The following is a 22,516-nucleotide window of genomic DNA, read 5'->3' as shown; positions in this document are numbered from 1 at the left end:
TGCTGGTTTTCTTATACCTGGGATACAGTGAACTGGGGAACAGCTCCCTGTCCTCCTTTTTTAAACTTCTCTAATGCTTCCCTTGAAGCACAAAAAGCTGTCAACTAGACTGTGTGTGTGTGTATGTGTGTGTGTGTTGTCACAGTCACTCCTGGCAGGGTCCCCAAAACTCATGAACCATGATGGATGACAGACATACGCACCCTCAGGTTTTAGAACAAAGTCTCTTCCATGTGAGTAACTGACCAGACACATCAGTTAAAATCAGCAAGATTTTCTCAGTGAATGTTAAGAACATGCATTGTCTGCTTCCATAGCCAATGACCAAAATCCATCCCACGTACGTGTGGCATGCTGTGACCCAGTCCTGCACTAATGCTTCTGTGTGCAGCCTGAGGCCCAGAGTTCTAGAGTTAGAGTGGCCTCCCGTTGCAAATGCTGATCAGATGACTCCTTGGTGAGCAGAGACCTGGTGGATTTAGCTCAAACAGAAGGCAGTTTTAGGAGAGGAGCCTTTGGAGACCATCTTATCCCTTTTATAGTGCCTGAACACAGAAGGGGCAGTTTGGCCATTCCCAGGCTTGAGCCAACTGTTGCCCTCCCTGGGGATGCTATTGGGGGTCTTGTTCATAGTCTTGAGTTTCTTTCTATTCTTGGGGACCAAAATGAAGCATAAGAGACATTTTTCATCTGGGTCCTGGGAGGCCAGCAAAGCAAAGTGGAAAAGCTCACTTGGTTACCACTTATGTGTCTTGAGTCCACTGGAGTAGGTAGAAGAGGAGAGAGGCCTGCATCCAGCTATCTCCTTGAATGTCTCTTGGCCAGGGATGTGTCGGTAACATCTGAATGAGGGAGGACCAGGAGGATGGAATGGTCCCAGGCCTGGAGTGCGGGGCAAGGCTAGAGAAGAAAAGCTGAGTTCTTATGGCCAGATCAAACAGAGGCTGAGGAGTCACCCAGTGTCTGTAGGGAAAAGGTGATATATGTGGACTCAGTAGGAATGTGACTGCCCAGCATTCCTTCCCGGGAACTGCTGATCTCAAAGGGAACTTTGGTTCAATCCCTGGGACATCCAGTCCCTACCCAGGCTCACCCAGAGGCCTTCCTGCCAGATGCCCCCATAGAAGAGGGGGTGCTCCATTCTCCCTGTACTTTTTCTTGTGGCTGCCTTCCTATTTATAGGAACAAGTGTGGTGAATTCATTGCATAATTAAAAAGAAAACAAACTTGCTCTAAGGGAACACTTACAATTTAAGTAGACACTTGTGTAAAAACAATGATTCGTGCTTTGTTGGATCTCCAAAAATAGACAACATGATTCACTGAATGATTTCTGGCCTTTAGTGTATTTTAACCTATACATGACAGTCTCTGAATTATCAAGACAGCTATGTAGTTACTGTCTACAAGAAAGAAACATCTTTTGCCTCAACCACAGGTTATAAATTCACTGCTACCACAAACAAAGTCAAAAGACACAAACTTGGGAAAATATTTGCCACATATTAAAAAAAAAAGTTAATTGCCTTAATATATAAAGAGATCTTACAAGTCAATAAAAAAGACCAATAATTTGATAGAAAAATGGGCAAAGAAAGTTGACAGATGACAGAAGTTAATACAAATGGCTTTTAAATGTACAAAATGATATGCAATTTTATATATAAAAAAGAAATATAAATTAAAACATATTATTTTCACCTTTCATATTTCAGAGGTCAAAAGTCTGCTAATGTACTGTGTTAGTGAGGATGTAGGAAAATGGGCACTCTCATATATATTAATGGGAATACAAATTGGTACAAACTCGTTGTAAGAAATTTGAGATTAACCAAATTTGAAAATTTACATACCCTGTTACAGTTATCTATTACTGTTTAACAAACTACCCCAAAACTTAGTGGCTTTCCCGTTTACAATTATTTTGCTTGTGAAATTGAGGAAGGAGGGCTAGGTTGGGTGGTGGTTCTCTGACCCGTATGTCAGCTGAACTCTCCCAGGCCTGGGAAAGTACTGAGATAGAGGGGCACAGGCATGTCTTTTTATGTAGTAGAAAAACATGATTAATATGTGCATGTGTCCATCTTCTCCATGGCCCCTGCTCCCCAACTACTGCCACCACTAAAGGAGACTCCAACTTGGCAGCAGTTTCGTCCCCTTCCTCCCCTCTAAGTTTCTTTGGGCTTTTGCAATAATGAAATGCCCTCCAGTCAAAGACCCTGAGGAACACACCAATAGTTGAAAAAAATGGAGTGTATTACTTGTTACAGTGAGGGGAACACACAGGATGGGGAACCATGGAGCATCTTGGTAAGAGGGCCTTAGAGAGGACTTACAGGACTTGGGCTTGTATTAGTGATTTTGGAGAGAATTAAAGAAGCAGGACTTTTCTCAGTGTTTGATGCTGTCGGGAAGCAAGAGTAATTCTATGATTGGGTATCTTAAATCTTATCTAGAAAAAGGAATAACTAAAGCAAAGTTAAAGCTGCAGTTGGCAAGGAAACAGCACTGGCGTATTATCCAGGATAGAAAGACATTTGGTCATTTTTGGGACTTGGACAACGTTCATGGTTTGTCTGTGTTTGGATATGATTACAGAATGGTCTTAATTTTGTCTTGACCCATCATGGTTACAGATGGCCTTGTTGATGTCCTGTGAAATTGTTTATGTGCAACAGGAGAACTCCAAGGCTTTGGCTGTGAATGTCAGATCAACTTCTACAACACCAAGGCCTAGCTGATAGTCCCAGGCCAAAATCCAGATGTCAGGGGCTGTTTCTCTTTCTCAGCCGAGAAGAAGAGGCAAGCAGAGAAGTGGGTGGGCGGGATTTCAGTTTTGGAGGAGTTCGGCAGAGAGTTTCTGCGGCGTGTGCAACAGAAATAAGGGGGCGGGAGGAGGAGCGGGTTAACAAGAATTGCTGTGGACACTGTGTCCACTTCATGGTTGTCAAGAAATATACTTTTTAAAAATATAAATTAGAATCTTGAACAATTTTGAATTGGCTTTTGGTTGCTGGATTGTGTTCCCTCTATTGTAATACTGCTCTGAGACCAACAATGCGGATCGGGATCTTAAAAGGGCAGGTGTTCAAAGCCAAGAAGTTCTGAGCCATTGTCTTAAGAGTCCAGAGCTCCAGCTCCAGCTGAAGCTGATGCCTGGGTCAGGATGGTGTTTGAGGAAGAACCAGAGCCAGGAGGGTGCCAATCAGAAGCCAGGCTCAGGTGCCTGCTGCCTCCATCCCCTAGAAGATCCAAGCATTCAGAGTTCCCCAGGCTCTTAGTGCCCCCAGAAAGTGGCAGCCTTGACCCCCGGTCTGGGTTTCTGGGTCCTGGTTATTACCACAACAAATCTTGTCAGCCGAGGATGCCAAGATAGGGGGATATGGTCCCTGCCCCCAGGCATGATGATTCTGTGGGAGAGTGAGGGCAACCACAGCAATAGCTGGGGCTCCATGGCATGTGCGATCCTCCCGGACCGGGGCACGAACCCGTGTTCCCTGCATCGGCAGGCGGACTCTCAACCACTGCGCCACCAGGGACGCCCAAGGGAAGGGAGCATTTCTTCGCAGAGCCAGTATCCATAGGATAAAGGTTTGGGAAGCGGAGGTAAGGAAGGCTGAGGACAGAGCAGTGAGGAATGCACAGTGACAGATGAATTCAGAGCATTCATTGGAGCCTGGAGATCCCCAAAGGTGAAAACCTCAAGAGCCAGACTCTATGGCTGGCGTAAACCCTATCGAGGCCACAGGGGATATGCATAGTTCAGCACCTAAAGGACCCACTGAGGGTAGCAGGAGTGAACACAGACGTCAGCAGAGCCTCCCCTCTCCTTCCCTTCCTCTCCCTCCCCTTTCAGGTGGCTGGCCGGAAGGGCCCAGACTATGTGGCGTAGGGGGAGAAATGAAAAGGAAACGGGCAAACATGGGAGAAGAAGAGCCCACACTGGGAATCAAAGAGCTGGAAGAGTTCTGGAAATGGAGTATCTGGAGGGACAGTTGGTCAAGGGATGGTGCATTAGCATCCGAACTGTACTCAGAGGGACAAGGACAGTGGCGGGTCTGCTTACTTGGCCAAACTTTCTGAAAGGAATGGGGTGCCCGTGTGGGCACCCGGCCTGGGCTTTCCCACATAAGGGGTGGCCTGGACCCTCGGGGCTCGGGCCCGCGCGCTACCGGCGGTAAGAACGCGCTGGGCGGAGGCGGGCGGGCGAGCGCCTTGGTGGCCCTTCCCCTACTTTCCAGCTTCTTCAGCTGGAGCAAGAGGTCTGTGCCCGGCGGGGTAACGAGCGTCCAACCCCTGGACCCAGGTCTAGGCCGGCAAGCGGACACTACGAAGGGGCGGGCGGCTCCCGGGGCAGCGCCGCCGTTCCGCGCTCCCGCCCCCGGGAGCCGGACGTGGCGCCTCCCCCGCGGCAGCCGGAGCCTGGAGGTGGGGTCGGGAGCCCGAGGCCGGGACTCTGATGTCACCGCGCGGCCGCGGGCGCCCAGCAGCGCGTCTCGGGTTGGAGCTCAGGTACTCGGTGAGGCCGCGGGGCCGGACGGCCGGGAGTGGGCGGCGGAAACGCCCTTCCCGGGGGCGGCAGAGCGAGCCCCACCGCTAGGAGCGGGTGGGGTAGCTGGGGCGCCGCGGAGCAGCCCGCGCGTCGTTGGGTCTGGAGGGGTTGGGCTCCGCGCGGAGTCTGGTCTGCGCGAGTCAAGGCCCTGCGCGCTTGGCCCCTTCGCAGAGGGGTGGGGGGCGCAGAGCCGGCAACAGCGGGAGCTGCTGGGGAGCGCGCCCGGGGGACCCGAGCACGCAGTGGGGTCTCACCCTGCAACCTCCGGCTCCCGCCTTTCGACCGCGCAGCCACTGGGGTATCCTGGCCTCTCCGGTCCACGATCGCGCGGTTCCCTCTGCGTGTTCTGAGCCCTCCTTCCCCGACGGTGAACCCAACCAACAGGAAAGGCCGAGAAATGCGCCAGCCAGGGGCCATCCGCTCTCCCAGCGTCCCCGAAGCCTCGCTCTCCAGCCGCACTGCGTGACTCTGTCGCCCCCTGTGGCCGCCAGGCCTGCGCCTCTTTCCTCCCTGGAGCGCCTCGACTCAGCTTGAAGCCCCAGGTATGTGGTACGATCTCGACCGCGGCTTCCTCTCCCCAAGCGCCGCCAGCATCCCGCGTTTCCTGACCGTGGCACAGAGCTAGAGTCTACGGAGACTCTACATGTGGGCGGGAGCGAGCTGAGAGCAGACGCTTCGCGACGTGAGCTGTGGTGCTGACAGGCCGGGAGAATGGGGTGCCGGAGGGAACTGGGAGAGCCACGGAACTTACCAAAATGCCTGCCCTTCTAGACCTGGTCTGGAGTGGTGGAATTCAAGACACGGCCCAGGACCTAGAAACTCAGTCCGGCAGGGAGACTGCCGTGCAGGCAGCGAGGCAGTCTCCCTGCCGGACCATCCAGGTGGGGTGGCCTGGACAACCTCTCCATAAGAGAGGTCAGACGTGAGGTGGCCTTTGGGAAAGATATGATTTAATTCCTGATCATTGTTGATCATTTGAGGTTGTCTGCCTTTCTGGTCACCTTACCTGGATCTGTTTCCGTTGCCTTTGTGTGATTTTACCCACTGGAAGCTGTCTTCATGGATTTCCCCAAGAACCTCTAATTAAAAACCTGGGTCTGCTTTCTTGCCTGGTCCAACCTCTCTCCTGAGGTCCAGACACACATCTCAACTTACCACCTGCTTGCCAGACTTGCCACAAACACTACAAAGCCCACAGGCCCCAGACTGAGCACTGGATCCCTTGGCTAGTCCCCGTCTCAGCTTCCTCATTCCTGGGACCGGCACCTCCACCTCCCCAGCCCCTAGCTCTGAACACGGAAGTCATCCTTGTCTCCTTTTCCTCTCTTGCTCTTTGATTCAGGTGATAAGTTTATCGCAAATGACCCCAATACCGCATGACCCCAATCTGGTGGTTTTCTAGCAGGGATTTCACACTGCTCCCCCTACTCTGACGAGGCTTGGCAAAAGGTTCTTTGAGTTCTAGCCTCTGGACTTACATTCAATGCAGGCACTGGCTCTGCGGCCCAGCCCACAGTTGACACTAATGCTGATGCTAGGGCTTCTGGGGTGTGGCTACTCCCAGCCACAAGGACTGGCTGAACTGCAAGAGGCTCTCTGCAGCCAGACAAATGTGAAAGCTCTTTGCTCTTTGGGCTGAGGCCCCAAAACACACTAAAGGAGCTGGACCCTCCTGGCATAACAGGTTCTACAAAGGGCACAGTGTGAGCATCCTGCATGGGTATCAGGTGCTTGGGTTACCACTGCAAAAGCATCCTCGAGACAAGTTAAGGTCAATAAGAAAATGTACACACATTTTGGTTATCCATCTGAGCTGTTTTTATTTGGTGAACTCAGAATCCTTTATCAGTCAGTAACTCACAAATAAGATAGAATTGTCAAGGCCTTTTTTGAGGAAACATCTTTGTATTAGAACAGTTACCCATGCCTATAGATGCAGCGAAAGTCAAGAATGGGTGGCATGAGCCAGGGTAAACAGTGCTCCCAAGCTGGGCTCAGAAGGATAGGAAGAGAGAGAGCTATTGTCTGGGTGGCTAGGGGGAGTTACCAAGAGGAGGTGACTGTCCTCCCAGGGGCTGCTACTCAGAGCAGCTTCTTGTCTTTCTGAAGTTCAGAGAGTATAAACTACTTTGCAGAAATGATCCCCAAGCCTGAGTGAAGACCAACCTGCAGGGCTGGCCTTAATGGGCTCAAAGATGCCTCCAGGTGGGTGATGTCAAGATGTTCTGGTACCAGGTCAGCTGAGATCCCCTCCTGGGAATGTTGGAGGTACCGCTTCTCCCTTTTAGGAAACATCATATCCTCCCTCCAGTAACCTCCCTACCTGCCCTATCCAGCAATCTGTAGCATCTGGGGTCTCAGGGAATGGGGTAGAGGGTGATCCTGAGCTCCAAAAAGTGTCTAGAGGCTCACATAAGTCTGTTTTTCAGTTTCCACCCAACTGTGGGCCACCCTCCTCTGCAATCCCAGCCAAGCAGCTCAGGAAAGGCAAGCCCGCCCCCCACCCCACCCCCAAAGTCCCTATAGCCCATAGGGAGCCTTCAGTTCCCAAGACTCAAAGCTGCTTTCACCCCTGACCCAGGCACACCTACCTAGCTCCTCCCCTTGCTCCCCCTCCTGCCACTGGGGAAGTATTGATTTCTGGCCATTCCTGTTCCAAGCTGTGCTTGCCTGCTCTTTTGGTTCCTAATAACCTGAGTAACCTGGTCAGCGTCCATGGGTGGCAACTGCCTCACCCATTCTGTCCCCTTTCTCAAAAAGACTAATAGGGAGAGAAAAGTGGGTAGAAGCAAAGAAGCCCTCAACCTTCTCCACCAAAGCCACCCCCATCTACTCCCTGAAAGGCTGCTCCTTTCCTTGTCATTCAACAAATACTTAACATCGACTACATGCCAGGCTCCGAGGGTGCAGAGATGAGTAAGTGCAGGGCCTGTCCTCAGGAAGCTCAGGGGTGGGAATGGGGAGAGGGAATCAAAGCAAGCCAACAATCACAATGCAGGGCGATGAGTGCTGTGATGCAGGAAGCTCAGGACACTGTAGGGATCCCAAAGGGTCAGGAGACCTCTAAGCTGCGCCCTATAGGAGGAGCAAGAGTGGCAGGACAAAGAAGGGGTGAGCCTGTCATTCCTAGACAAAAGGCAGAGAGTCTCCCAAGCAGGGGCCATATTATCCTGGAATCTGCCAGTATTTTGAAGGGATGGGGGCGATTGTTTCCCATAGTGGAGGCTGGGCTTTGTTGGAGGCTCAGGCCCCTGGGGGCTGGGGGTGAACTGGCTTTCAGCAGGGTTTGCTTCTAGGAAATTGATTCTGGCTGCAGTAAGCTTGGAGGCAGGCCCAGATTCCAGGCAGGGCTCGCTGCCTCTTACCAGCTGTGTGCCTCTGGGCAAATCATTCCCCCTTCAGAACTTCAGTGTCCTCATCTGTAAAATGCAGACAGCAGTTGTGCAGTTCAAGACAAATATTTATTCAAAGCACCTGGAATATAACTGGCCCAGGGGGAGGGAGGAAGGCTGTGAAGCTGCCCCTGCCACCTGACCTGGGTCTTTCCCCCTCCTTTCTGGTCTCCCCTGTGATCTCAGATCGTTCTTGACCATTGTTTATCAGGGAAAGATCACATGGAGAAACTAACAAAGCAGCCAGGAAGCAGCCAGGGTGGGACAGGGTTGGGGAGGGCAGGAGCATGGGTACATTCTCAGAGCTCCAGGAGGTGCCAGGGTAGAAGCCGGGGCTGCGGGCCAGAAGAGCCCCAGCGGGGGATGCGCTAGTCGCTAGTTCCTTCCCCTGAGCTAAGGCCCTCAATCTCCAGAGCTGTTCCCCTGGTCCTACTGCCCTTGCCATTCCAGACTAGGGAGGTGGGGGGGTGGGGTGCCAGCGCTAATAAGGGTCGTGAGACTAGGGAGGGGATGTGTAAGCATGCCCGTGTTGGAGGTGCCAGGAGGTTGTCCTAACCCTAACCCGGAGCGCCTCACCCACCACCCCATCTATGCTTTTCCAGGCCCCACAGAGCTGGCCAGCCTCTGCTCGCGTCCGCGCAGCCATGGAGGCTCTGGGTCCTGGAGGCGACTGCGCCTCGCCGGCCTCGTCCACTCGCAGCCTGGACCTGCGGCGGCTGTCCGCGCGCGCCGACTCGGCCTACAGCTCTTTCTCCGCCGCCTCTGGCGGTCCTGAGCCGCGCACACCGTCGCCGGGGACCCATCAACTTCCCTACCTGGACTGGGACTACGTGCGCGTGGTGTGGGGCGGCCCGGCCCCCACCGCCGGGCTTCGCGCCTCCCCGCAGCCCCGGCCCGCGGCCGCCGCACGCAGTGGGCCTCGTCCCCCTGAAATCCGGGGGACCCCGGGGCCGCTCAGCCGCCAGACCACCCCGCTGCTGTACGCGCTGGCGGCCGAGGCGGAGGCCGCGGCGCGGGCAGCCGAGCCGCCCAGTCCGCCCGCGTCGCGGGCCGCCTACCGCCAGCGGCTGCAGGGCGCGCAGCGGCGAGTGCTCCGGGAGACGTCTTTCCAGCGCAAGGAGCTCCGCATGAGCCTGCCCGCCCGTCTGCGGCCCGCGGCCCCCGCGCGGCCCTCCGCCGCGCACCCGCGCTCTGCCTTGCTTAGCCACCCCGGCGGGGAAGCGGAGCCGGCGCGCCCCGGGGCTCCCGCGCCGGTAACCGCCGGCAGGGGACGCCTCGCCAACCAGCAGCGGCAGTGGTGCTTCTCAGAGCCGGGAAAGCTGGATCGCGTGGGTCGGGGCGGTGGGTTGGCGGGGGAATGCTCGGGGGAGGCCTGCTCCAGCTCTGGCCTCGCCAGGCCGGAGCCCCGGGAATGGCAGCAGCGGACGCTGGCAGAGTTCGAAGGTCACCAGATCAGATGGCTGCCTGCGACCCAGCCCCGAAGCATAGAGGACCCGAAACCCCGGTCCTTGAGGCTCAGCAATGCCTATAGGCCTGTTGGTCGGAGTCAGAGCGCTTCGGGGGAAGTCTTGTCCCCCTGGGGAAGTCCAGGAGGGGTCATGCCCATTGCCCAGGTATGGAAGATACGGGCTGCAAGCTTGGCTTGGGGGCATCCAGAAGATTGAAAACTTGAGCAACATTTCATCCAACTGCTTGCCTTTCCAGGCTGTTCCCCAAGGAGCAGAAACCCCCAGACCATTGTTTCAGACCAAACTTTCCAGGTGAGAGACATGGACCACTCTGGGGACTGAAAGCTGGGGGGAGGCAGCTTTCATATCTCTTGCTCAAGAAAGAAGAGGGCCTCCCACTCACCCTCAGTTTGAGCCTTCTGTCTTTTGCAAACCACATCCCCTAATCCCACCCCCAACACCCTACTGTCTGTCTGGCGCAGAACCAGAACCTTCCTTCCTGGTCCCTGTGCTCAGTGTGGGGTCCCTGCTCCCAGGTTCCTGACTCAGAAGGAAGTTGCAGTGGTGTGTCCTGCAGAGGGCCCCCAGAGCAGCCCCTCTGACTGGGAGCATAGGGCCTCAGAGAACTGCACTGTGTCTGCCCGGCTCCCATCCCTTCCTGATGATGAAGTTTTCCTGGAAGAAGCCCCGCTGGTCAGAATGAGATCACCTGCAGACTCCCATGCTCCCCTGGGGCTCCCAAACAGGTGAATTTCCTCAGGCTTTCAAGCAGAGTGAGATACCCCTTTCCTACCCACATCTACAAAATGCTGGAGGGGCAGGGAACCCTCTCCTGGCTGGTGGCTGGGAGCCAGGGGGGGGAGTTGGGGGAGGTGGATGGCCCTTGGAGGCCACCATTTATCTTTGGCCAGAGCTTTTTCTGATTTAGTGTCTCTTCCACTTCCAGTGTCCATGCCTCTGACCGGCAGTATGGAGCTGGCTTGGGTCAGAGGGCTGACCAGGCTATAATCCCCTCAGAGCAGCCCCTCCATGAGCACCCAGAGACTGCAGGGGCGGATGACTGTTGGCAGGGGGTCAACGGTTCTGTGAGTGTCTCCAGGCCTACATGCTGTAGTCCCCCTGGGACTGCAAATGGTGACATTGCAACCTTTGACCCCACTGGACTGCTGACCACTGATACCCCCACAGCTGCAGAGACTGACCCCCTCAAACCTCTCCCATGTGATGCCCTGAGACCTCCAGGCAATGATACCCCGGGGCCTTCTGACCACACTGCCCTGGCTTGGGGCACTGGCCAGACTGGTTCCAGGTCAACATGGCCCAGTCCACGCCTCGAGGAGCTGGTTCAGGAGCTGGCCAGATTGGATCCCTCTCTGAGTGACACTCTCACCTCCTATCCCAGCCCAGAGCCATCCCTGGGCCTGCTGGATGGGCTGATTCCTTTAGCCGAGGTCTGGGCTGCAATGAGGCCAGCCTGTGGAGAGGCTGGAGAGGAAGCAGCTGGTACTTCTGCGTCAAGGTGAGTGAGGGGTACCAGGGCCTCAGGGGATTCTAAGCCCATGCAGCCTGGGGCAGGACGACCCAAGGAACTCTGGTTTTGTCCCCAGCTCTTACCTACTTAACTCCACCCAGCGCCTGCCAGCTTCTCAGGAGGAGACAAGGCCTGAAAACCTTACCACCCACGCTGTGCCTGACGAGCCATGCGGCCCGGGTCTCCCCGAGCCAAATAACAGCATCCAAGCCAAGAAAGTGAGTGTGAAGGGGCTATTAGAGGCTGGGCTAAGTCAGGGCCCTGCCTCCAGACTGAGGTACCCACGCCCTCCCTGCAGGTGGAGCTGGCGGACCTCCTTCAAAAGACGCTAAGGGAGCTTCAGGCCGAGCAGGAGCAGCTGCAGGGAGCGGCCCAGGCTTGGGCCAGGCGCGCGGCTGCCCTGGAGGCCGCGGTCGGCCAGGCCTGTGCACCCCACGAGCTCGAGCGGTTCAGCCGGTTCATGGCCGACCTAGAGCGCGTGCTTGGCCTCCTGCTGCTGCTGGGCAGTCGCCTGGACCGCGTGCACCGCGCCCTGGCCCGGGCGGGCGCAGACGGCGACCCTGACGAGCAGGTAACGGGTTTGGGCTGGGGGAGGGCGGGGCGGTGAGGGGCCTGCGGGCTCCGGCTGGAAGCCTCCCGGGAGCGGCGGCACCCTCGCCCCGCTCACGGCGCCCTCGCCCCGCGGCTCCAGGCCTCTCTGCTGCAGCGACTGGGGCTCCTGCAGCGGCAGCAGGAAGACGCCAAGGAGTTGAAGCAGCATGTGGCACGCCGCGAGCGGGCCCTGCGCGAGGTGCTGGCGCGCGCACTTCCCGCCGACGAGCTGCGCACCTATCGCGCCCTGTTGGTCGGCAAGGCCGCTGTCCTGGCCCAGCAGCGCAGCCTGGACGAGCGGGTCCGCCTCCTTCAGGACCAACTGGACACAGTCAGGACCGACCTTGGCCGTCGTCCTGCGACTCCCAGGCCGGCCTGGCCCCCAGGCACCCGTCCTCCGGATAAACCGCCCTTCCCCCCTCCCCTCATGTAGCTACAGGGGGCTGGGGGTGAGGAGCATTGCCCCTGCCTCTCACCCACGTGATTGGGATGACGCTGGTTTATTCGGTGCTTTTCCCTTGGGGTGGGGAAGACCCAGGCCCGGCCTTCCTGGGGTACTTTTTCCAAGTGTTCTCATGTGGCCTTACCCAAGTCTTGCGGATTATTTGGTAATTAACTTATGTATTTTAAAGTCTGCAGTATTCCCCCTTTTCGGTCAGGATTGGTTGGAGGGAGAGGAGACAAGTCAGAGGAGCACTTCAACTTAAGATGCAAAATGGCCATTTTTTTCCCTCTCAATAAAAAATTGATGTGAGAAGTGTGCGGTATCACCTGGAGCCTGGCTTGGAGGAGGGATCTTGTTTGCAAACTACAGACACCTGCCAGACTAGAGCAGAAGAGAGATTTGTTGGAGGACATCACTCAGCCCTGGGGATCCCTAGAAAGACAAGAAACAGGCTTGAAAACGGGAGGGGCCAAGCAGACGCTGTCACCAGTAGTCCCTAAATCTTCTGGTGACAGCGTCATTACCACGAAAGCCTAGGCCTGATTGGCTGAGGCCAGGTCTCTTTTGCTGGTTTTTACCCAAGCCCCCGACATGAGTAGTATAGTGGAAGTGGGGGACTGCCTCCCTTCAAGACAAGGGATAGGGAACTTCCCCAAATGGAAAATGGATTCAGATGCTTTGCTGCCTAAAAACCCTGATGAATGTCAAGTACACTTGGACATTTGGGGACATTCATTCCAGGACCCAGAAAGAACTTTCTTCCTCTTCCAATTATGTTGGATAATTGGATGAACTGAATTTATCCACCTTTCCTTTGGAGTGCCCACTAGGTCACCCAGGCTTAAGGAGGGCAGTTGGGGGGATGGGAGCTGAAGGTGAGTCATGGGGGACCTGGAGACCTATTATTGTGGGGGTGGTGCTGAGGAGTTGCAGAGGCAGCTTTGCTTGTGTTCTGGAGATGGCACTTTGGGGATGGGCTAAGGTTGGGAGTTAAGGGCTAGAGTGGTATGAAACAGGACACACACTCCCCTCTGTGTGTCAGTCTTGTGTACATAGAATCAATATTCAGTTCTCAAATATACATTGAAAATCTGCCTTAGTATTTGTAGCTGCTAAGGCCAGGGACAAGAACATTGTTCATGTAAATGTTCAGTGTATTTTTGGAAGCTGGGCACATTAATAGGCATGTGTATGTGTATCTAAAGCCAACAGACCTCAAAGTGAGAAATCTCTGCTTCTGGGCTCATTTTCTGATGCATATTGTCACTAAGTGCAACTGGTTGGGAATGTTAAATGGTCGTATTCATACCAAAAGCATTAGTTATAACAGTCGCGCTATTGAGCACAGAACAATGCTCACATTGTGCCTTTTTATAAAAAACATATGGGGCTCCTGCTGATTCTAACATTATGCTTTGCTTTTCTCCTTTGAACGCCGTGGGCGGGGCCTCCGCTCTAGGATCCTCTGCCTAGCAGGGCAGCTCGCTTCGAGACGCGTTCTGGATGGAATCTACTTACTTCTGGCTTTTGCCCTGTACAGTCCCCATTGCATTCTACCATTGTGATATACTTAGAAACACACTTAACGTCGTCCATTAGGCCAGTGGAAATTGTGTATTTCAGACAAAACACTCCCAGCCCGGGGTGGGCATGAGAAGCAGCGTCTGCCATTGTCTGGTTAAACTGCACTTTGATTCTTTGCTGGTTTTTGCCATGGGGAAATATGAGGCTTCTGTGCTTGTCTCTACCAGATCGAGCGAGCCCACAAAAGTAGGGCCACAACTCCTGCGCCTGTCCTTCCATTTTGCCTCCGTCTCCTTCTTGCCCCAGTTTATCTCCCTTCCACACCCCGTTATTCCTTCAGAGGGCAAGAATGAGCTCAGCATAGGTGTTCTATATTGGCACTAAGACTAGGGGTGGGGTGGGGGCCAGTACCAGAAGTCCGGTGAATTCCACCCTCCTGGACGCTGCCAGCAGAGGGCACTGTTTTCCTCATGATGAAAGCTTCCAGCCACGCTTTACCACCCGCAGCCTCCCCAGCTACCAGGCCCTCTGGGCTAGCCACAGGGACGTTGCCTTGTCCTGAGCAGTGTCCCTGTTGGACCTGAAGGCTGGGGCTAAGCCTTTGTGTCTGTCGGAAAGAAATCCTGGCCCGCCACTTATGGGAAGGTTGGCTCCCTTTCCTTTGCCACTAGGCCTTCGTTCCAAAGTCGTTGGCTAATGAGGAGTGGGGAGGGGGAGGCTGGGGGTGTTGATCTCGAGGATCAGTATCAAAAAGAGCCTTACGTGGTTCCCCACGGTGGAAAAGAGGGTTTCTTGGGCCTCTGTTGGGGTTTCTGTCGGCACCTCCCCAAGCCGCCTGCGCCCGCCGCCGCCTGCTGGTCCCGCCCCCAGCCCTGAGGCCTGCAGCGCCCCGCCCCGATTGAGCAGAGCGCGGTTGTTGCCTGGCAACTGGCAGCCCCGGGGCCTCCCTCCTCTCCTACTCGCCTCATCCCGCCCCCCAGCCGTTCCTAATACGGATGTAATTAGTGCACTTTTTACCTTCTGACTGTAAATTGGAAACAGAGTAGGAAAGCAAGGTTCCGTGGTGCCCAAACCGACGCGCAGTCTGGCTGGAGCAGCCTGCTCCTCACACCAAGTACCTCGGCGAGCGGCTGGCGTGAACCTCAGGAATCCTCACGGGAACAAATTACCTTGCTGTTCAGTCACGTGTAATTCAGAAGCTTATGAGGACATTTAGGTCAAATGTGGTTGAGGACCGCAGAGAGAAGAGGTGAAATGCTGTAAAGCAATCCTCCCAACGACCCCGTAGCGTTACTGTCACAGCCTAGCTACAGTTTAGACAGACAGTCATGATGGGTGTTTACCTGTTGTCTTTGAAACTTAAGTCAGCACTGACTTCTCACTAGGAGGACTTTTTCCTCCCCTTCTTGAGGAGAGGTCCAGACATCTCTCTCTCTCTCTCTCTCCTCCTCCTCCCTCTCTCACTATCTCTTCCTTATTTCCTCCTTCCCACAGTAATATCTGAGGCCACCTCTGCTCCACAGGTTGAAGTCCAGAGGTGTGGCAGTTCTGGAAAGGTGACGCCAGCCACAGAGGTTCAAGGCATAAAGCTATCTGGAGAGCGACAGAGTCTATTTATTAAACCATTTTAAAAGGTCAAATAATTTCTTCCAGGAAAAGGCAAAGAAAAGGGAGGAAATATGGGTCCTGAGTAGGCCCAGCTTTAAAACTGTGTGTGGAGGGGTGCTTTCAGTCCAGAAAGCTGAATGACTGCTTGTTTAAGACTGGAAGTTGCGGGGGCGGGGATGCTAGAGGAATGTGTATTAAGAAAGGCATTGTGATATTTTAAATAAAGCGATATTTCCCTTTTGTGGGGAAACATTTTTCCTAGTAGAGTCAATGTTGTTGTTTGTATATACAAATACTAACATGGCAAAAGAATGGTGATCATGTAGAACAACGTCACGAATCAGAGATATTTGGTTTTGAAATGCAGCCAGATATCCCTTTGGGACCAACTCAGCACTCCTGGTAATATTTCAGGATGGTGTTGCAGTTCACAGTACTCATTCCCTGTGTTCCTTCCTCCCCACAGCCTGTAGGATATGTACTGCCAGTTCCACAGAGAGGGAGATGGAGCTTGGAGACTTGGGTGACTTGCCTAAGGTCACTCAATGAATAAAGAGCTGAGATGAGACCGCCTTGCTTTTCTGCAACAGGACACTGTAATGGAAAAGAGCAACAGGTTGCCATCCTGACTGTGAGAGTTACTAGCTGTGAGGCCTGTACAAGTTACTTACAGTTTCTCTAAGCTTCAGTTTCCTCACTTTAAAAATCAAGACACTAACAGTGCATACCTTGTAAGGTGGTAGTTAATACCTGCAAAGTGTTTACAACTGTGCCTGGCACTTAGTAAACACAGGTCATATGTGTGTTACCCATACCCTGGTCTCCATTAGGTAAGTAACACATGCTCAAGAACAGCCTCCAGGGACTTCCCTGGTGGTCCAGTGGGTAAGACTCCATGCTCCGAATGCAGGGGGCCCAGGTTCGATCCCTGGTCGGGGAGCTAGATCCCACATGCAGGCTGCAACTGAGACTCCACATGCCACCACTAAAGATCCCACGTGCTGCAACTAAGACCCAGTGCAGCCAAAATAAATTTTTTTTTTTTAAAAAAAGAACAGCTTCCATCCTCCTTAGAGGAAATGTACAATTGTATTAAAAAGCTTGCTGTGGGGGCTTCCGTGGCTGGGCAGTGGTTAAGAATCCGCCGGCCAATGTAGGGGACACGGGTTCGAGCCCTGGTCAGGGAAGATCCCACATGCCCCGGAGCGGCTAAGCCCCTGCGCCACAACTACGGAAGCCTGCATGCCTAGAGCCCGCGAGCCACAACTACAGAAGCCTGCACGCCTGGAGCCCGTGCTCCTCAACAAGAGAAGCCACTGCAATGAGAAGCCCGCGCACTGCAATGAAAAAGTAGCCCCCGCTCCCTGCAACTAGAGAAAGCCCCCGCGCAGCAACAAATACCCGGTGCAGCCAAACAATAAAAATTGGACGTGACTCATACACATCTACATCAGTGATTAACTCTTCCCCCATTAAGAGGAGTGATTCTCTTCCCTGTGATAATTTTAACTAGGTAAATTACCTTAACCAATGAACAACTATTTTTTGGTCAGTTGTTGGAAATATCCTTCCCCAGGTGTACCTCCTGTTAGTCAGATATTGTTCTTGAGAACTTTCCATATGCATATCAACTGTAATTTCCTACTGACTTACAGTTTCAGAAAGTTTTAGCCTGCAAGGAAAAAGCAGTGGTTTCTAACACCTGAATTTTAGGCTTATTGATCCTAAACTCTTGCCAAATGTTTTTACTTCACTGGGCAGGCTTGCAGCACACCCTTCTGAAACACAAAGATTCTTCTGGCGGTTCAAGAACGCTCCTCTGATTTAAGTGTGCCATAAACATTAGTTATTGTTATTACTACTTTGCTGGTTTACATTTTGTCTTTCTCAAAGCTGGTCATACCTGTGTGTGTGACCTTTGTTACCCGTCTCAGTCAAGCCTCTCTTTTACCATGAAAAAATCTCTAATATTTTATCCTGTCCTAGACCTTCAGCTACTGAGATTGCTTTCATTATTGCCTCCTGTCTTTTTTTTTTTTTTTTGCAGAGGCAGAAGACTTTAATTTTCATTTTGAAATAATTTATGCAGCTTAGCTAGAGTTCCAAGCAAGGAAGGTGGGAGAGGTCAGATCCGGGCCTACATTTACCTACAGTTTTTGGCTACAATATCCATGTTTGGTTGACTCCTTTCTTTTTTGCAGAGAAATCCAAATTCTTTCAATAGTAGAATGCTTGAAAGAGGCAGAAGGATGAGGAGAAAAGAAGTGAAAAGAAAAGCAAAATACAGTAGCAAGTGCTGTAGAATGTTTAAGGGAAGTGCATCATCACACAAGCAGGAACAAAATGGGAGACTTTATTTCATTGCTTAAATCAAAACATTCCATGAAAGACTGCCTTAAATAATTTCAGAGGCCTCACTGATACACATATGGGAGGGGAACTCCAGTACCCTGTGCCCCAAAAACTATTTGGCATAACTAATGACATGCAAGCCCAATTTGCAAAAGCAGAGCATTATTACAATATGATATAAAAAGTTTGGTTGAGCAAATAGATTCCACATCTTTAAAATGGGAAAAGAGCCATTTTAATTACACTGTGTTGAACCTGAGAAATCTTGGCAATACTTAAAACCTTCTCGATTACAAATAGGAGCAAAGATACAGATGAATCAAGCCACCCCTCTCTAAGGTCACTGAGCAAAGAGATTCTGCATTTGCTATTTTGGAATAAGTTGTTTGCTTTCAGATGGCTTTTTAAAATGGATATCACGTACCTTTTGCTTGTACAGAACTTTCATATAAAATAGTTCCTCCTTAATTGTATCTGTTACTATTTAACCAGTGATTTTTCTAGTGTTATGCTATGACATTTTTTTCTTTGAATGTTCACTTTCTGCACTGAAAGGCTCAGCCGGATTTGAAAGCCACAGATTCAGAAACATGGCACAATGGTGCAATTCACAAATAAATCACACTTTAAAAAATTAAATATTCATGCCATACCAAAGTAGCCAGCCACCAGTGCCAAAGACACACGTTTATATTTCACCATAAAGACAACCACAAATTAAAAGTATTTGCCAAAGTGTCTCTTCTTTTCTCTCATTGTTAAATCACTTTTACTCCCAAGATGTACTTGTTTTCTAATATTTAGCATTCTCAGTACAACTGAAATTAATTACATTCACAATGGTCACATTCTGTATTCAAGACTCTCTGGAATCTTGATTGCCTAAAATGAGGTAGATAACCATTCAAGGGTTTTGTTGGTTGGGACTAATTTCCTTTAGATCTTGATCATCTTTTTTTTTAAAATAGAATTCCAAAATATTTAGCAAAAGATTGAAAATGTCTGAGCATTTTGGAAAAATATACTTTGAAAAGGTTTTTTTATGAAAGTTGTTTTACCTCATTTCAATTTAAAAACAGGATAAAAGCATCAAATTACAAAAGCACTACATATCTTAAAGCTGACAGTCCATCATCACACAAAGCTCTAATTCTGGCTTGGGAGTATATAGATGCAGAGGCATCGGGTTAAATCATTCAGGGGCCAGACCAGCTGCTGCCCCTTAACCTTTGATCCTAAATTTCAGATTTCCTCCAAAGTTCAATCCTGACTTCTGTAGTTCTTCATAGGAGGCTCTCACTGAGATCTTGGATCCCATCTCTGGAGAAAGATCAAGCTTCAGACAGAAGCTGGGGGCGTAGGCCCACTTGGGTGAAACAGGCTGCAGTGGACAAAGTTGGAAACAAGATGGAGCCGAAGGCTTTGGACCGCCGTCTTGGGCAGGCTTAGACTGTGAGAGGCAGGCCCGATTAGAGCAACTCAGCCGTAGCCTCAGGAACCGTCAGGTTGCTGGGGGTAGGCTGGGCACTAGACCAGCCAAGGGCCCCGGAGTGGGTCGACGGGAGACTTCTGAAAAGACCTGCAGACTACTGCGGGTTTTTGTCTTTTTACGAGGAGCCATGGGCGAGGCACCCAAGAATTTGCTTAAGGAGCCTGACTTCCTCATGCCTCGAGCCAGATCCTGGAGCATCAGGTCGTCGGCCAGGACGCCCAGAAACGCGCTGGTGGTGGAACTGAGGATTGTGGCGGCCACCTGAACCGGGCGCCGGGCCGCAAAACTGCCACTACCACCACCGGTCGCATCGGGCTCGGTAGAGCTTCGCAGGATGGGGTCGCCAAGTAGGCGGCGAAGCGCGTACGAGGCGCCGGACGGCAGGTACTGGTAAGCGCGCCGCCCGCTGTGGTCACGCACGTGCACCTGCGCACCCAGGCGGACCACCAGCAGCACCGCTGCATCCTCGTGGCCATGCAGAGCCGCCAGGTGCAGCGGCGTGTAGCCGCCGTGTGAGCGCGCGTTCACGTCGACCCGCGCGCCTCCACGCCGCGCGATCTCCACCAGCTGCTGCACCATCTCGAGGTCGCCACTCTTGGCGGCCCAATGCAGGGCCGTGAAACCTGACATGAAGTCGCGTTTGGCCGCCAGGCCGAGGTCGCGTAGCAGCAGCCCGTGCAGCTGGTGGGTCCAACGGCCCCCGGCAGCCCGCACTAGCCACTCGTGTTCGGCCGGCTCCAGGGGTACGGCGGACGGCGGCGGTGCGGCGGGCACCTCCTCGGTGTCCGGGCTCAGCAGGCGAGGGCCGGCGCGCGACAGGCGTCTCAGGTGCGGGGAGCGGCCGGGGCCCAGGCTGAGGCCCAGGACGGACTCCTCAACTGAGAGCCGCCGCAGCAGCAGCGGGGAGCTACGTGGGCTGGGCTCCTCCGACAGCTGCCGACGCAGGCCCTGCTCCTCCGCCCGGATCCGGAGCGCCGCGGGGCCCGGGACGCAGCGCACTGGCAGCATGCAGGGCTTTTGAGGCAGCGCGCGCGGAGGGGGTGGTGGCGGCCCCTTTGTCAGCCCAGGCGCAGGTTCCGGGTCTGGCGGTTCTGCATGGGGCAAAGCTGCCTCCGACGGTGCCATGGACGGTGGGGCCACGTCTGCAGAGAGTCCCTCAGAGGGCTGGGCCAGCTCAAAGGCTGTAATCTGGGGGTCCGAGGGCATCCCTGACTGCCGGGCTGGGACTAACAGCAGCCCCTTAGTCAGCTGAGTGGGCTCAGAGGCCGGAGCCCCGGGGGTGTCCTGTGGCTCTGATGGCGGAGCCGGGTCCTCAGGTGCTTCCACCGCCCTCTGCGCTGAGGCCAAGGATGGAGCACCCGAAGCAGCGGTTTCCCCCTGTGAGACGGAGGTGATCTTCGACGGCGGGGCTGATGCCACCGGGGTGCTCGGGAAGCAGGAGGGAAGGGGCTCTGGTCCCTCCCGGGGCCGCGGCTTCTTCCTCAGCACCACAAATTTGACGCCGTCGAGCTCCTTCACCACGGCCACGTCGTTGACAAACTGCTTGAAACGGTCCCTGCGGGCGGCGCGGCCGCGTGGGTCGCCGGCATCCAGCAGCGGCTTGAAGCGGCTCAGCAGCTCAGAGTTGCGCACCTTTCCGCCATTCTCCTGCAGAAAGCCCAGCACTGCCGCCTGGCTCACCCCGGCGGCCGCAGCGGCCGCGGCCGCGGCCAGCGCCATGGTCAGTCCGGTCCCGCAGGGGAGCCGGGGCCTCCCCCTCCCACCGACCAGCTGTTCCCGGTTGCTGGGCAGGTGGACGTCGCGGCGCCAGCTGGGACGCACTGGAGCCGGGGTTCCAGGAGTCACGTCCGCCTCGGCCAGGCTCACCTGATCGTTTTCAACGAGGCGTAACGGGCGTGTCCCTGAAGCTGGACCTCGGTCATGCCCGCGCCGCGGGGCCCAGGAGTCTCCTGGATAAAGGAGCTGGGGGCCGCGGCGCGCGCTCCCCGCCGCCGCCCCGCCGGGCTCCCAGTCTTCGGGGGTAGGTTTCAGCCTTTATATTCTGTCCAATGGGCGCTGGGCGCCATCCCCCGTGCGCGGTGCTCGCCTTACCGGTGACAGCTGCCACCAGGGACGCGGTGGGAGTGGGGGAGCGGAAATTCTCCACCCCCCCTCCCAACACGGGAATTAAAGGCGTAGTGCCAGGCTCGGCTCCGGGTTGCTAGGTGGGTGTGTTCCCCAGGGATGCCGCGGTCGACAGGCGAGGCAAGGATTTTTATTCCTTTTAGAGATATTTAACCACCACAAAATACCAGGCGATTGCTTAAAAGCAATAATTTATTTAAAGATCATCAATACCTCTTGAATTGTTGATTGCGTTTCACATAGGAAAACGGATTCATGCAACTTGCAGTAAAGACAATTTGCTGTGCGTGGCAATGCATGTCACCCGAGGTTTAGAATTTTCTTATGATAAAATAATACATTTTCCAATTGAGTTTGGGGAATAAAACCACAGGAAAACATAAAGAAGGAAAGATATCACTTGATATCACCATTAACACTTTGACTATTTTTCTTCTCCCTCCCCCATACACATGCATATACATGTTTATGCTTTAAAATACGAAAGTAAAATTGGAATCATGCTATGTTTTTAAAAGTTCACTTACTCCACAAGTATTTGTTGCTCACCTAGTTTGTGCTAGTACTTTTTCAGACTGTGATACGTCGATTAGCAAGACAGATAAAAACTCCTGACCTAATGGAGCTCCCATAGTGGGCTGGGGGAAAGTGAGGAGGGACAAAGAGAATTGATATGGTAATCTGAAAATGGTTTAATATGCTAGAGAAATACTATGGAAAAAATAAAGCAGAGTAAAATAGAGGGGCAGGTTGCAAGTTTGAACCCTGTGTTTAGGGGGTAGGACTCACTGTGAAGGCCACAATTAAGCAAGGACTTGAAGAGATCAGGGACTTAAGTAGCTACGTAGGAGAAGAAGCTTTTTCAGCAGAGGGACCAGCCAGGGCAAAGGTGGGATCAAGTTCTTAATTTACAAACACAGTACTACAAATATATAATCAGAGGCACCGTAGTACTTGAAGAGAGCGACTCTGGAATCTTGCTTTCTTGCACTTTCTTTTTAAATTAATTTTTATTGGCGTATAGTTGCTTCACAATGTTGTGTTAGTTTCTACTGTACAGCAAAGTGAATCAGCTATACATACACATATATCCCCTCTTTTCTGGATTTCCTTCCCATTTAGGTCACCACAGGGCACTGAGTAGGGTTCCCTGTGCTGTACAGTAGGTTCTCATTAGTGATCTAGTTTATGCATAGCATCAGTAGTGTATATATGTCGATCCCAGTCTCCCAATTCATCCCACCCAAAATGCCACCCTTGAGTCTTAGCTGTACATTGAGCTACTTGCTTGACCTCTCCGTGCCTCAATTTTCTTACCTGTGAAGGGGGAGAATGACAATATTACTGTTGTTGTGAGGATTCTGTGAGAAAGTAAACATAAAGCACTTAGAACAATGCTTGGCCCACAGTAAACGTTCAAATTATTGTTGGTAGTATAGCCACTAATATTATTCTTA

At 53.1% G+C, this 22,516-nt stretch overlaps 2 protein-coding genes across 3 annotated transcripts; one reads left to right on the top strand and one right to left on the bottom strand.

Moving 5' to 3' along the window:
- Positions 1 to 4,524: 4,524 nt before the first annotated feature.
- Positions 4,525 to 18,582, top strand: SHROOM1 (shroom family member 1). 2 transcript variants are annotated; one of them, XM_030762737.2, is made up of 8 exons: positions 4,525 to 5,094; positions 8,547 to 9,557; positions 9,649 to 9,704; positions 9,929 to 10,138; positions 10,339 to 10,911; positions 11,000 to 11,141; positions 11,222 to 11,494; positions 11,615 to 18,582. In XM_030762737.2, the coding sequence occupies exons 2-8, from the start codon at positions 8,589 to 8,591 to the stop codon at positions 11,945 to 11,947; spliced, it is 2,556 nt and encodes an 851-aa protein (XP_030618597.2). In that variant the 5' UTR covers positions 4,525 to 5,094; positions 8,547 to 8,588; the 3' UTR covers positions 11,948 to 18,582. The 2 variants fall into 2 exon arrangements, with proteins under 2 accessions (XP_030618597.2, XP_089765426.1); XM_089909300.1 differs by lacking the exon at positions 4,525 to 5,094 and having other exon boundaries at positions 8,545 to 9,557.
- SOWAHA (sosondowah ankyrin repeat domain family member A) lies at positions 17,441 to 20,768 on the bottom strand. Its single transcript, XM_022588783.3, has one exon. The coding sequence runs from the start codon at positions 20,652 to 20,654 to the stop codon at positions 18,945 to 18,947; it is 1,710 nt and encodes a 569-aa protein (XP_022444491.1). The 5' UTR covers positions 20,655 to 20,768; the 3' UTR covers positions 17,441 to 18,944.
- Positions 20,769 to 22,516: the final 1,748 nt, after the last annotated feature.

Source organism: Delphinapterus leucas, chromosome 3 (genome assembly GCF_059928025.1).
Source record: "Delphinapterus leucas isolate spDelLeu-1000000601 "Yukka" chromosome 3, BTC_Dleu_Yukka2, whole genome shotgun sequence".
NCBI lineage: Eukaryota > Metazoa > Chordata > Mammalia > Artiodactyla > Monodontidae > Delphinapterus > Delphinapterus leucas.
Note: the sequence above shows the minus strand (reverse complement) of the source record. Positions and strands in the feature narration are given on the sequence as shown.